At 51.5% G+C, this 13,511-nt stretch overlaps 1 protein-coding gene across 3 annotated transcripts in view; it reads right to left on the bottom strand.

Moving 5' to 3' along the window:
- ARHGAP26 (Rho GTPase activating protein 26) overlaps positions 1-13,511 on the bottom strand; it is a 98,715-nt gene that overhangs the window by 50,994 nt on the left and 34,210 nt on the right. For all 3 annotated transcript variants that reach the window (XM_085074079.1, XM_085074080.1, XM_085074077.1), the window contains exon 12: positions 469-505. In XM_085074079.1, the coding sequence (XP_084930205.1) occupies positions 469-505 (37 nt within the window). The remainder of the gene's footprint in view (positions 1-468; positions 506-13,511) is intronic.

Below are 13,511 nucleotides of genomic sequence, written 5' to 3'. Positions count from 1 at the left end.
TTATTTTTAAGGGCTCTTATTGACAATCCTGACAAGGTGGAACCTCCTTACTCCTGCATTTCTGCTCCAACTCCCCTTTGGAAAGACACATTCAGCCTGCACATTCTGGCTCAGAAAGCAGAGCTGGTTGATCCCAGGTGCCACCTGAACCCTGAGCTTCAGGAGCAAGTCTGGAGGCCACCAGACCCCTGCAGTGCCACTGGGGTGGGGACACGGTGTGGGGCAGGAGGGGACACACCCTGAGTTGGGGGAGCTGCCTGGCTCTGCTCTCCATGGCCCCAGGTCTCACCAGCAGCTTTCTGCCCCTGGTCCCTGCTGGGTGCCACACTCAGCTCTCCTGAGGCCACCCTGGGGTCCCCACACTGAGCCCTGTCACCCCCCAGCCCCGGTGACACTGCCCAGTGTCACCTGCTGACCCTCCCACAGCTCAGCCACCTCTCAGGGTCAGGTTTGAGAAGAAATACTCACTGCCTTCGCTCTGGTTGTCCTTGTTCGAGTTGTACACCTGGAAGACACAAGGAGAAAGTCTTATGAAGACCTTGACTCCAGCTGGGCTGGGACTGCTGGCACAGCTGGTGTCACCCCAGTGGCATCTGCTGCCAGGACCTCCCTAAGGTCCCCAAACACACCATGACCTCCTGCACCCAAACACTGGGCTGCTCCAGCTCTGGAGCTGTGTCAAAATACTGACTAGGACAGCTCTTGAAATGAAAGAATGCAAGTGGGATGGACCAGGTAAAGCCAGAAATTACAGGGGTTTCTAAACAAAATTTAGGTGTGATTAGACCTTTAAAGGTCTCTTCCAAACTATGCCATGATTCTATGATTCCTCCCCTGAATGACACACGTGAAGGATATAAACTCAGGGCAAAGCAGGCATTACATATTCCCTCATGGGCATTACAGTAACCTCTGGTTGGTGCCACTCATCACAGAGCAGAGAACATCCTCCTCAGGTCCAGCCTGAGCAAACGAGTCAGGCAAAGACAGGAGAGGAAAAGAAATGTCATTAATTTAGAGAGAAGTGCAGCAGGATGAGGCAATGAATGCATCCAGCATTGCTCACAGCAGAGCCACTGTGACTCCAGCCCAAGCCTCTCCAGCCTTCAGATACTGCTGCTCCTCCTCCCACCCCAATCACCACTTGGCTGCTGGAGATGAAAGGGATGTTGCAGTGGATACAATAAAAAGGAAAAACACTGGCAGAAGGTTTTAATCATGATGTAAGGGCAGTTTAAAAGCCCAGGATAATGCCCACAGCCGCTGTAAGACACTCAGCCCTCAGACAGGTTGTATTTCTCCAGCTCAACAGAGTAAAATGGTTTAAAATAATCCTTCAGTGCTCAGAGTCCCACGAGGAACACACAGACACATCCCAGTGCTCCAGCATCATCGAGTGGGCATCACCCACTGACCAGGACAACAGGCTGGGAGCAAACAGGCTGGCAGCCCCTCTGCAAAGGGGGCAGGGAGCTGCCTGCATCACATGCTGCCTCCCGAAATAGCCAGCGGGCAAGGCAACCTTCCAAAGGCCATGTTGATAGCAACACTCAGGCAGCAACACCACAGCAGAGCTCTGGGCTGCAGGCAGGGCTCTCCCTCGCAGGATCCCAACCCCTGACATTAGCAGGGAGCATGGAGAGTCTGTGGGATGTCCCCAGCAGCTCCAGCAGCAGGATGAGCTGGGAAGGTGGGATGTCCTCAGCAGATCAGAGGCAGCAGCAGCCAGGGCTGGACACTGCCAGCACAGCAGAGCTCACTGTGCTGCTCACCCGAGGTGCCCCAACAACACCCAGAGCCCAAAACACCCCAGGAGGCTGTGTGCCACAGGGCATGGACCAGCAGGGCACATAAACAGATTCTTTCCCTGGAGGTCACCCAAACACAGGCCATTCCTGAGCTCTCCTGTTTGGGCAGCAGCCGGAGCACAGCAGGACACCTTGGATCAGCTCCACCACCCAGGACACCCTTGGGGAAGCACAGATCGAGTGGAGCAGCTCAAAACTGGGGTCTGGGCAGGGACTGATCCCTCAGCAATGCTTCCCAAGGAGCACCTTCCCTCTCCCAGGACACCTGGCTATGCAACACAAGACCAAGCAGAGATGATAGTTTGTGGGAGCAAATCCATCAGCCACATCTGGCAAGCGGGGGATGATTCAGCAGCAAAACCAGCTGCACTCAGCAAGTGAGTTTTCCTCTAGGAACAGTGTTCCTATCAGGAAAACAAAATAAGTGGGAAGAGGGAAGGCAAACACCCGTGGGCTCCCCGAGAGCAGTGCTGCCCTGCAGCCCTGCCATGGAGCCAGCCTTCCCTAAGGAAGCTTTTCTCTCCAAATTCAGTCCCTCACTGAAGGGACCAGGGACTCAGTCTGTTACTCAAAGGCTTGGAGTACCATGAGTTACTCCAGTCTCCAGCATGGCTCTTCCTTGGGATCACTCACAGATTTCATGCCCTGGCTCACCCCACACACACAGCTAACACTAAATGCAGGGAAGGATCTGGCTTGGAGCAGCCTGGGATAGTGGGAGATGTCCCTGTCCATGGCAGGGGTGGAATGAGAGGATTTTTAAGGTTCCTCCAACCCAAAGCATGCTGACTCTGGTGCACAGCAGCTCCAGGGAGATCCTCTGCCTGCACATTTGCTCTCTGGTTTGGATCCATGAAACAGCAGAGGCTGTTAATCACCAGACTGCTCTCAAACAAGGGAAAAGGGCACACAAGGAAACACAATATGCTTTTGCCATTAAGTGCAAAGTGTGCACCCCATGAGAAGGAAGTTTCACGCAGAGGTCAACAGCAGCCATAAAACACAGACACTGTCACCCTACACCCATCTTATCGAGGACAAGCCTTTCATTCATTGTCTCTGCTAATCCACTAACACCACTCTACAGCAGCAGGGGTTTAACCAAGCCCCAAGTCTGTAATAACCCTTCCTTTAGCAAGAAGTATTTTTCCTCTACTGCCTCAAATCTTTTGGAGAGAGATTTTTCAGGATAAGAGAAAGTTTCCAAGCTTGAGGAAAGGGCTGCTGTGTAAGAGGTCCAAAAGTGAGGCTCCTCCAGTGACCCAAGGGTCACCCCTGCTCTGCTGGCAAACCCCTCGTGCTCCTGGCTTGGCAAAGGTCACTGCTGCCCAGCCTGGCTCTAGGGATGTCAACATTCCACCCTTTCCAAAACAGCTCTGATAACAAGCAGGGCTTAAAGCAGAAGGATGCATCTGAAGATTCAGCCTCACATACAAGTGAGTCAGTTCATGGAGCAGCCTCCCCCTCTGAAGGGCTGCAGAATTTTAAAGAGGTTCTTGCTATTCCCTACACCACACACAGCACTGAGCCTGGGGCTGTGGCACCTCTATCCTGGCAGAGATGGGCTGGGAAAGGAGAGAGCTGGCCTTGGAAAAGCTCTTCTGACTCCTCTTCCACACCACTGCCAAGTGCTGGATTTGATTTCCCCCCATCCTCACCCTCTCACATCTCTGCACCACTGCCCTGCCCAGGCTGGCTGTGCCACAGACACAGCTGAGGGACAGAGCTCTGACACCTGTGCCAGGTGTCACCAAGGGACAGCAGTGTCACCTCCAGGGTGACAGCATCCAACACACAGCTCAGGGAGCTCTGAGGCCAGGGCCTGGGCAGGAGCTCTGCAGACACACACAGCGCCCAGCACCAAGCCAGACAATAAAACACCATTAAATGAGTGTATTTTTATGCCCACACGCTGTTTTTCCTGTTGTTAACACGCTCTGGAGAAAACAGCTCTAAACCCAGAAAGATTCTCATGAAATAAAAAGCTTCTTTCACTTTCCAGTATTAGTCACTGACAAAGGGTGGGAAATGTGAGAGAAGAAACATTGCTGGGAGGTGAAGGGCCTGTGGCCCACGGACACGTGTGGGAACAGGCTGGGTTATAAAACTCCCCAAATTGGGATAGTGACTAACGTGGAGACAAATCCCTGCCCTGCAGCACTGCCATGCTTCAACATCTCGCTCTCACTAATTATTCCCACTTGATTCTATCTCCAGAGCCAAAATATCCTTACCAGGCAGTTGCAGAAGTGATGTGTACAGAAAAAATATATATTAACATAGTACAAAATTTACAGACTTTGATGTCTTTTATTTAGTTCTGTAAATTCCTACTGTAGATGGTCAAATATCCCAAACAAAACCAGATTGTATCTTTTTTTTTAGCAGAAGCTAGTGCTGCCTCATTCCTGCAGGATAATTGCTGTTTGGAAGCTTAAAGAAGGCCTTTACGAGCTATTATTGAAAAATTCCAAGATGCATCTGTAAGTAATCCAGAAAGATAAATTTTATAAGAGCAGTTACAACTCATGACTACTTTGACACTTGCACTATGCTCAATTATGATCTTGATATTTAAGATAATTCATCAAAGAACCAGTTATTTCCTTTGGTGAGACATTTCACCAAACATATGCTGTGTTTTGCAGAGGAAATGGTTTCATAGGGATGATTAAGAGGTCTGTGATGTTCGAGGGTGTGGTAGAGGAACACAGAGCCCAGGAGGCAAATCCCTGCTCCCCTGGAGCCCTGGGACAGCAGAGGGATGAGCAGGGGGTCACTGACACCCCCCAGAGCACAGCCAAGTGTCACCCTGACACCCCAGCTGGGGATCATGCAAACATCACCTGTGGATCTTCCTAACCAGAAATCCTCTCAAAGACACCATCTGGAGCTTAAAATACTCCTACAGCCACCAACAGCCACCATGCAGAGCCTAAAACAGTCCTACAGACACTATTCATCATTTTATGCCACTTTCTGCTTGTGCACAGATAAATCAAGAAGAATTCAAGCCATCAGTTTTCCAGCCTGATCCTAAATAAACTGCACACACAATGTGCAAAGAGCAAATGGGCATGTGAGTGGTTTAGGATGACACTGGATGGAGGGAAAAGGAAAAAGGAAGTAGCTGGGGGTTGGTAGGGGAACTACAAAAAGATGTTGAGTAATTTCATTTTTATTTCCTCATTTCAGGGGTCGCACTATTGCCCATGGTGTTCATTAACCTCCACAAGACATGGACTGTGCTTTTCTATGGCACTTGTTCATGTGTCACAAACTTTCTCTGAACACACGTTTCAGACAAAAAGCAGGTTTTCCTTTAAAGCTTAAAATCCAAAATGGCCCAACCTAAGCTGCATCCCTTGGAGGGTTTAGCACAGTTTCCAAAATCCTTCAAAATCCGACATCGGCATGAAATTCTGCCCAATGGCTAAAACCTAGAGGACAGGATTGTCCAGCTGCTCAGAGGGAAAAAGGTTTAAGGAAAGCCTTGGAGACCCAGAGGGCAGCAAACCCCAGTTTGTAGAGAGGGACATCTCCATCTGAGAAGGATTCCAACTCCATGCCTCGGAGTGGAAGATTCCACCTCACGTTCCTTTCACTGGTGCTGGGTCCTTCCCTTCAAGCCAGACTTTCCATTTGGACTGTCAGAATGGGCCAATCCTGCCAGAATTCCCTGCTCTCCCTGGGGGAGAGTGGTGTTTGCAAGGTCCAGAGCAATGGGAGGAAATGCTGCAGTGTTATGCAATTTCCTCGTGATTCATATTCAGAAATCCTCAAAACAGCCAGGAACGAGTCTTTTAACTTTCAGCTCAAAAGATGCACAGGCCCAAAGGGTATAAATAGATATGATATTCCCTCAGAACTGGTAGCCCAAGTGGCTCCCCAGCCATAGTGGGACAGTCTGGGAACACATGGGCAGGAGGAGCACAGACATTCCACATGGGCGTTTTGCAACCCTTTTTTAAGGGAAAATGGGCTGCAGACCAGCGTTCCAGCTGGAGTCCAACCACTCAGGCTGCCTCAGCTGCTGCTGGGTGTCTGCAGCACCCCAGAGCCCACAGAGACCCTGCCAGCAGCAGGAGAGCTGGGAATCCCTCACAGCCCTTCACACCTCACTGCCCTGCAACACAAGGAACAAATCTTTTCTCTCAATGTTTTCCTCACTTGGACACGAGGGATGTACCCGATGGTCACCACAGTCCTGATGGTGTTCTGCAGGGTCCTCCATGGGCACAGGGATGCCCAGAGCAGGGCTGGAGCTCCAACAGCCAGGGATCTCTCAGAGATGGCATAGGAGGGACACCCTGAACTCTGTCCTCACAGCAACAGGGAAGGGGACAGAGGAAAAGTGGAAAGAAGGAAGAAGAGAAGAGTGAGAGGGCACAGTTATGTGCACCCTCTGGAGCAGCCCTCTGAGCTCCTTTGGGACACAGCCCTGGAGCAGGATCCCAGCAAAGCTCATGTACAAAAAGCCTATTTCCTTGCTAAAAGCAGGACACCTGGCAACCTTGATGAAATCAGCCCTTGTTTCTGGCTCTGCCTTATCAACCCTGTTCTATTTTTGTCCGAGAGCCAGGTTTTCGTACTACAAGCAGGATTTTTCAGAGCTAGACTACACTGTGTTGTGGTTAGAAATAACCTTCCTTGCTCTGAGAGCCAGAAGGATATAGATAGGACTATGATCTCTCCCAGCCCACACCCCTGCAAACCTCTCTGCAGCAGGAGGGGAGGGAAAAATATGCCTTACTTCCCAAGTGGAGAACTTGGCAGGGCAGCAGAAACCCACTGTGAAATGCTGGTTTATGTCATGCAGACGAAGCTGTTCACTTGGAAGAGGGTGGCCAGGGACCCTGGCAGCTCCTTCCTTCCTTCCTTCCTTCCTTTCCTCCCAACCTACTGTTCATCACAGCCAGAGTCATCTCCCACCTCGTGTCCCCCTTTCTCTCCCCTCCTCCTTCCTTCCAAAATAAATTTCAGCTTCAAACTTCTACCCTGGGCCTGATTAAAAGACAGGGGAAAAAAAACAAATCTATCCAAAATGAAGCATCTGGGGGCTCCAATCCTCTACATGGGTCTTGCTCTTCTCTCTCTCAGAGCTGAACTAAAGGATGGTTCTAATTAAAAACAAGCCCACATTTTATTACAAGTGCAGGCATTCCCAAGGGCCTCTGGAGCCGAGGCTGGCCGGGCTCCCTGCCAGCCAGCTGGGCTGCTTAGCTCAGCGCAGTTATATAACCCTGTTTGTCACCCAAGGAAACAATCACCTGGGTCAGACCAAGGGAAAAAACTACCTGGGTCAAACTGTCAGCTTCCCATGGCTCACTCTGGAAAGGGAATCCAGCAGCAGCCACTCTGGGGGTTGTGTGGGATGGAGGGGAGCAGAGCGTGGCGGATAGCGGCAGCCTCGGAATAACACAGCTAAAGGTCAACTGCCGCAACAAAATACATTTTTGGAATAACTAAAGCACTTCAAGTCTCCCAGAGCGGCGTTTTTAAGCGAGTCCAGCGAAGCAGACACGTTGGGATCACCCAAAGAACTGATTAAAAGTGAAAACTTCTCCTGGTCTCAGCTTCCCCCAAGTTTTCTAGGATGCTTGAGCAACAACTTGCACATCCTCCCGCGGCAGCTCTGCCTGGAGCCCGGCCAGCCCCAGGCAGCACACACGCCCTTCCTCCTCCCAACGTCTGCTGACGAACACGGGCTCTCAGCACATCAAAACCAGCCTAATTTTAAATGACAGTGTCATCTTTATTTTTAAAATAACTGTAACACAGCCATGCCTGGCGCTCCTCCTCCGTGAGAGAGGTTTGAGCTGCCCGGGTGTTCTGAACAGCACTTAGTGCCAGGACTGGCTCAGCCACCACTGCCTGCTGGTTTCAGTGACATCCCTGGGGTGACACCACTTTCATCCCCATTTACACACCTGGGGCCAGGTGTGGGGCAAAAATACTGTGCAAATATTGTGTAGGGCAGCACAGAACCTGAGGCTCTGGGGAAGGCAGCAGGAAGGAGACACAATCCCATCCCTCCTGTCCCAAAGGCACTTCTGCAAGCCCAGGGTGGCTGCAGAGGTTTCCCAGACCAGTCCTGGGATGCAGCACAAGGCTCTTCCCTGGAGCTGGGAGCCAGTCTGATGGAGATTCAAAGGTTCTGGAGAGGGACTCTCCAGAAGTCCAGCAGCATGTTTGTCCCTTTCCAGACAGGACCTGAAATTCCACAGCACTCCTAACCTCCCTGGAAACCCTCAGCCCTGCCTGCACCCCACTCCAGGAGCTGCCAGCACCCAGCAGCACCATTCCCAGCATCCAACAAACACTGGTTGAGAGACAGAGTAGGACACATCCACCTGCACCTTGCCATGGCCTGAGCCTGCAGCCTGCCTGCTCCTGATCCCAATCCTCATCCTGATCCTGATCCTGATAGAGCCCAGCTCCACACAGGAATGACAATCTGAGGGTGAATACAGAAATAAAATCATTAAAACAAGAGAGCCCAATCCTGATCCTGCCAGAGCCCAACAGGGATCTGCCAGGAATGACAAACCAAGGGTGAATACAGAAATAAAACTATTCAAACAACAGTGTCCAAAGACCTCCTTCTGGGGCTGCAGCTGGGAGAAGGAAAACCCCTGGGTGAGGGATGGTGGTGGGGCTGCAGCAGGACAGTAAATCACTGCTTAAAACCAAATGTAACATCCAATAAAGGAGGAAATAATGGAAGAGGCTGGTTTTGCGAGTCATTGTAGCGTGAACCATTTACTTTAATTTTTAATTTAAAGTAGGAAACAATACTCTAATAGTCTATTTAAATTGGCAGGGAAATTTGTTCTCCCAACACGGAGCTATTCCCTGAATTTCTACATGTTTGTTGAATTGCCTGATCAAATAACTCGGAGCAGAGGTGATGAAGAGCAGGAAGAGCTGTCTGAGGCTCTGTGCCTCCCTGCAGAGGCTGGGGGGTGGACAGCAAGTTCCCACCAAGGCAAGCAGTGCAATCACTGGTGAAAGCACCCTGCACCCTCCCCTGGGGCTGGCTCACCTCTCCAGGCCCAGGCTCACTGACAAGTTGCCACACGCAGCTGCTCCATCCTGTTCCACATCTGTGCTGCAATCCAGCCTCGATCATCCCTGCTCCCCAGGCGCTCTGCAGAGCCAGCCCAGCTCTCAGCACCACCTCCAGCCTGAACCCAAACCCCAGGAGCAGAGCTGGGGTGTCCCACACAGGGGACATGTGCTGTGCCACGTGCTGTGGGTCAGGACTCACACTCACACCCCCTGAGCTCCCCTCGGGGTTATCAGCAGTGACACAGCACAGGAGCAGGGCAGTGGCTGCCACCAGCTCCCCACTGTGCAACATGTCCCAAAGGGAGAGCAAAGCCCAGCTGGTGTCCTGGGACCAGCCACCCCAGTGTCCAGGCAAAGCCAAGCTGTTGTAGCCAATTCCTGCAGCACAGGCCCCGAGGAAGAGCAAGGAATGCATGACAGAGACAATGAGGCATTCACACCAGAGACAGGAGCCACTGCTCTGCTCCTGGACGTCCCCAACAGCACAGCTGGAACAAGAGGTCACAAACTTGCCAAAACTGGGTGGGACAGCATTTTAGGTGTGTAAAAGCAATCCAGAGGGCTCTTTTCTCTTTTAAAAATTATCTATAATGCTTCTTTAAGCATTTTTCTGTCAACCAGCTTCTTAACCTCAGCAGCCACAGTGACTGCAGCTGGGAGAGCCGTCAGCCACTGGAGCAGCAGTTGCTGGAACCAGAAATAAAAGCCTGAAGTCAAGGCTTAAGACCTCACTGGCTTAAGTGCTTTAGAAGCAAAATAAAAGCTTACAAACTCCTGTAAAGTTCCTGCTATTACAGGCTTAAATGGGTTACCAAACAGAGGAGGGAGGAGCAGGGAGCAGTGGGAAGAGCACGTGATATGAGAACTACCACGGAACATGACATGGAATGATTCTCTGAGGATCCTCTGCTACCACCTTGTCCCCAAAGAGGACAAAGAATTTTTTGGGGCAATAATCTTGAACTGTGGGAGGCACAAAAAGCCAAGCAGGAGCTCCCCTGGGCCAGGCTGGGACCCAGTGGGACTCTCTCCATCACCACAGCTCCCCACACTGGGAGGTGGCATGGATGCTCCCAGAGCATGGAGAGACTGAGCTCCAGTTCAGGGAAAGTTCACTGGGTTGTCTGGGTTGGAGAACAGATTAGTGGCAAAGAGAAGCAGCAAACAATAGAAATTTAGACATTAAGAGTGGGCAGAGTGGGGAAAAAATGTTCTGTTCACTAAAGAGAGAGACAGGGAGATGGAGAAGAAACGACAGGAATGACTCAGGTCATAGAGAACAACAAAAAAATCTGCTATAAGCAAACAAACCCAGGCAGGATGAAGGCCACGAAAACCTGCAAGACAGAATACACAAAAAAACATCTTTTCCAGAAAGCTGACAAAAACACGTCTGTGGGACTGAGAGCACAATCAAAGCTCAGCATGAAAAAGGCTGTGAGGAAAGACACCGAAGAGACAGACACGGAGCAGACCCTGGGGAGAGCAGAGCAGAGAACACAGTGATCACTCCAGCACTCGCCCACGAGCTCACCAGGCAGAGAACTCAGGCCACAGACACTGTCTGCACTCAAAGATGCTCTGGGTGAGGATTTTTCTACCATCTCTGACAACTGAGATGGAGTGAATTCAAATGATGAAGCAGATCTGCAGCTCCAGTGAGTCCCAGTCTGAGGGGGTTGGAAGGGGTGCAGTGGGTGTCTGTCCATCTCCCTGCAGCCACACTGGGACTGAAGTCCTTCAAGTGAATTTATTTTCTGAATGAGCCAAAATAACAGGAATGCCGAGGTTGAAAGCGCTGGAGTGAGTTCAAAAGACAACGCTTCCACTGGGAAATAAATCTCTCACCATTTTGTATAATTAGACAAGGAAAATGAAAAACAATTTCAGAAAGAATTCCCAGAAGCAATCTCCGAGGAGGAGCGCAGTGTGCTGGGCAGGAATGTGGGGCTGGGCTCTGCTGGCCCTGGTGTTGTCACACCAACACCAGTGACACCTCCGGAGCAGCAGGGCTGAAGGAGCTGCAGGACCACTGAGCAGCTGTCCCAGCAGGAGCAGGGCTGGGACAGGACCATGGCACAGGGAGATCCAGAGGCACCATCCCACCCACAGCTGGCAGCCTTGGAGCACAGCTGGAACAGCTGGAGGGCTGTGGTACCCAGCATGGGGACCCTGAGGGTACACACCGCAGGAGAGGGGGACAGAGGAACAGAGGAGGGAAGTGGCTCTGATTTGGGGTGTGCTGGGTTTGGGGACACAGCTGGGAAGCAAGTGCTGTCCCCACTCTGAGCAGCACCAGCAGTGGGTGCAGGTTTGGGGGTCACACGGCTCCCCCAGAGCCCCAGAGCAGGGGTGGGGCAGCCGCAGGGACCCTGCCGAGCCCGGGGTGTGGGGTGCTGTGCCACCCCGAGGACACAGGTGAGTGACAGGTCTCAGCTGCCATCTAGTGGGGAGCAGGGCTGCCACCACATCCTGCACCTCTGAGGTGGGACAAGACCTTCCAGACAGACCTTCGAGTCCAGCCTGTGCCTGATCCCCACCTTGTCCCCAGCCCAGAGCACTCAGTGCCACCTCCAGGAATTCCTTGGACATGTCCAGGCATGGGGACTGCAAACCTCCCTGGGCAGCTCCTGCCAAGGCCTGAGCACCCTTTCCATGGGGAAATTCCTGCTGCTGGCCAAGCTGAGCCTCCCCTGGCCCAGCCTGAGGCTGTTCCCTCTCCTCCTGTCCCTGTTCCCTGGGATCAGAGCCTGATATCTCCTGGCTGCACCCTCAGTCAGGAGCTGTGCAGAGCCACAAGGTCCCTGAGCCTCCTCCTCCTCCTCCTCCACATTCACTCACCACAATCTCACCTAAATGCTTACCTTGTTCTTTGCCACAAGGCACAGCCTAATTTGTGCCTCTGCTAAACCCATCAGCCAACACAGCTTTTATTCCTGATTCAGGTTCCAAGCAAGCTTCAGAACCACTCTGGCTTCCACCATATACATTTGCAAACTGCACCAGCAGAGGAGAAAATCCAAAAGAAACTGATCCTGAGTATCTTAACAAAACCAAACACCACTGCTCCGTCAGAGTTAGCAGTTTCTCCTGTTTCCAGCCTCTGTAACATGGAAGAAAACCCAAAGTCAACACGGGGGCTTTATCCAAATGAATTACAAGTGGTAAGAGTTAACGGCGTGATGAGAGCTGTCTGGAGCTGCTCTGACTGTGAGACACAGCGTAAATCTTCTCAAGTTGTGACAAATGTCTTGGCTAAAGCAGCCACATTCTATGTTTAAATCTCACTAAGATGTAATTTGACATTTGGGTTTACTTTCTTCATTATAATTAAGAAACAAGCTCCAGTCCGCACTAATCTCTCCACAGCCTGAATCTGCACATGGAATTGCTGTTCCCACCGTGCCAATCCTTCCCCACACTCCACAGTCAAATCAGAATAAAACCAGACATTCTTTCCAGTAGGGTTCTTTGGTTACAGAAATACAGGCAAAGCACAGGATATTTCCAGGAGTGCAAAGGTTAAATCCTCATCTCTTGCTCAAGGAAATCCCAGTGGAGAATGTAATGAGAAGGTAACACGCTGCACCCTGGTGTTGCAAGATAAGAACCCAAACAGAACAGCCCACAGCTCCATTTCTGATGGATGGAGGATAACTGAGGATAAGGAGCTGCCTCATCTGTCAACACACAGCACCTTCAGCAGCAAAGTGCCTCTTGGATCCATTTCCATGCAGGCTGCATTCCCATCACCCTCACTGCACACCTGAAGGGCAGTGTGAGCCATTAGCAATTAAGTGCCACAAGGTATTGCATTAATGCACAGCCACAACCCTGATGTGCTGGAGGAGCCAGCTGCCCTCACCTCAGCTGATGGGCACGATAGGGGACAACAGCAGTGTACAGGTGGCACCAAGACCTGTGTGGTTTTGAAGGAGCTCTCATTGACCCAGATTTGGGAACAGGATAATCCAGTCCTGTCCTGGTTGCTCCACAGCACCTTTCACATGCTCAGTCCTTTGCAAGCACCCAAAATCTCTGTCTGCAGCTCTGCAGACTGGCTGTGCTGTTGTGCTGCACCCTGGCAACATCAGCAGGTCAACATCACCAGGAGTGCTCACATCCCTGCAGCTCCCATCGCAGCTCACTGCGTTTGCCATCCCACAGCAGCTCCCAGCACAAGTGTGCAGTGGCAAGCAGGTGAGCAGGCTGCAGGAGCACAAAACTCCACTCAGATCAGGAGCAACAATGCACATTTTGGTTCTGGAGAAATGGAAAATGTTATCCCGTCTCCAGGTGTCACCAGAATCAAGGCAGGGGTTTGTTTAGGAGGATCAAGACAGCTGGCACCTGGAGCTGGACAGGGTTCTCCCACTACAGCTGCCCCAGGGGTCAAGAGCCAAGGGCAGATGTGTTGGTTCTCCCCAACAAGGGCCCCTTTTCAAGTGATACAAAAAGGGAGCAAAGGATGTTGCAGAACTAGGGAATCATGGGATGGTTTAGGTTGGAAGCTCATCCAGTCCCACCCCCTGCCACAAGCAAGGACATCTTCCACTTCTCTGTGCTTCTCTGCCCAGCTTCTCTGGGCAGGTGTAAGTTGAAAGCAGGAGGTTCAGCCTTGGGGTCAGGAGG

The sequence above is a fragment of the Lichenostomus cassidix genome, chromosome 13 (genome assembly GCF_008360975.1).
Source record: "Lichenostomus cassidix isolate B80296 chromosome 13, HeHo_3.0, whole genome shotgun sequence".
NCBI lineage: Eukaryota > Metazoa > Chordata > Aves > Passeriformes > Meliphagidae > Lichenostomus > Lichenostomus cassidix.
This window is presented reverse-complemented; position numbering and strand designations above follow the sequence as displayed.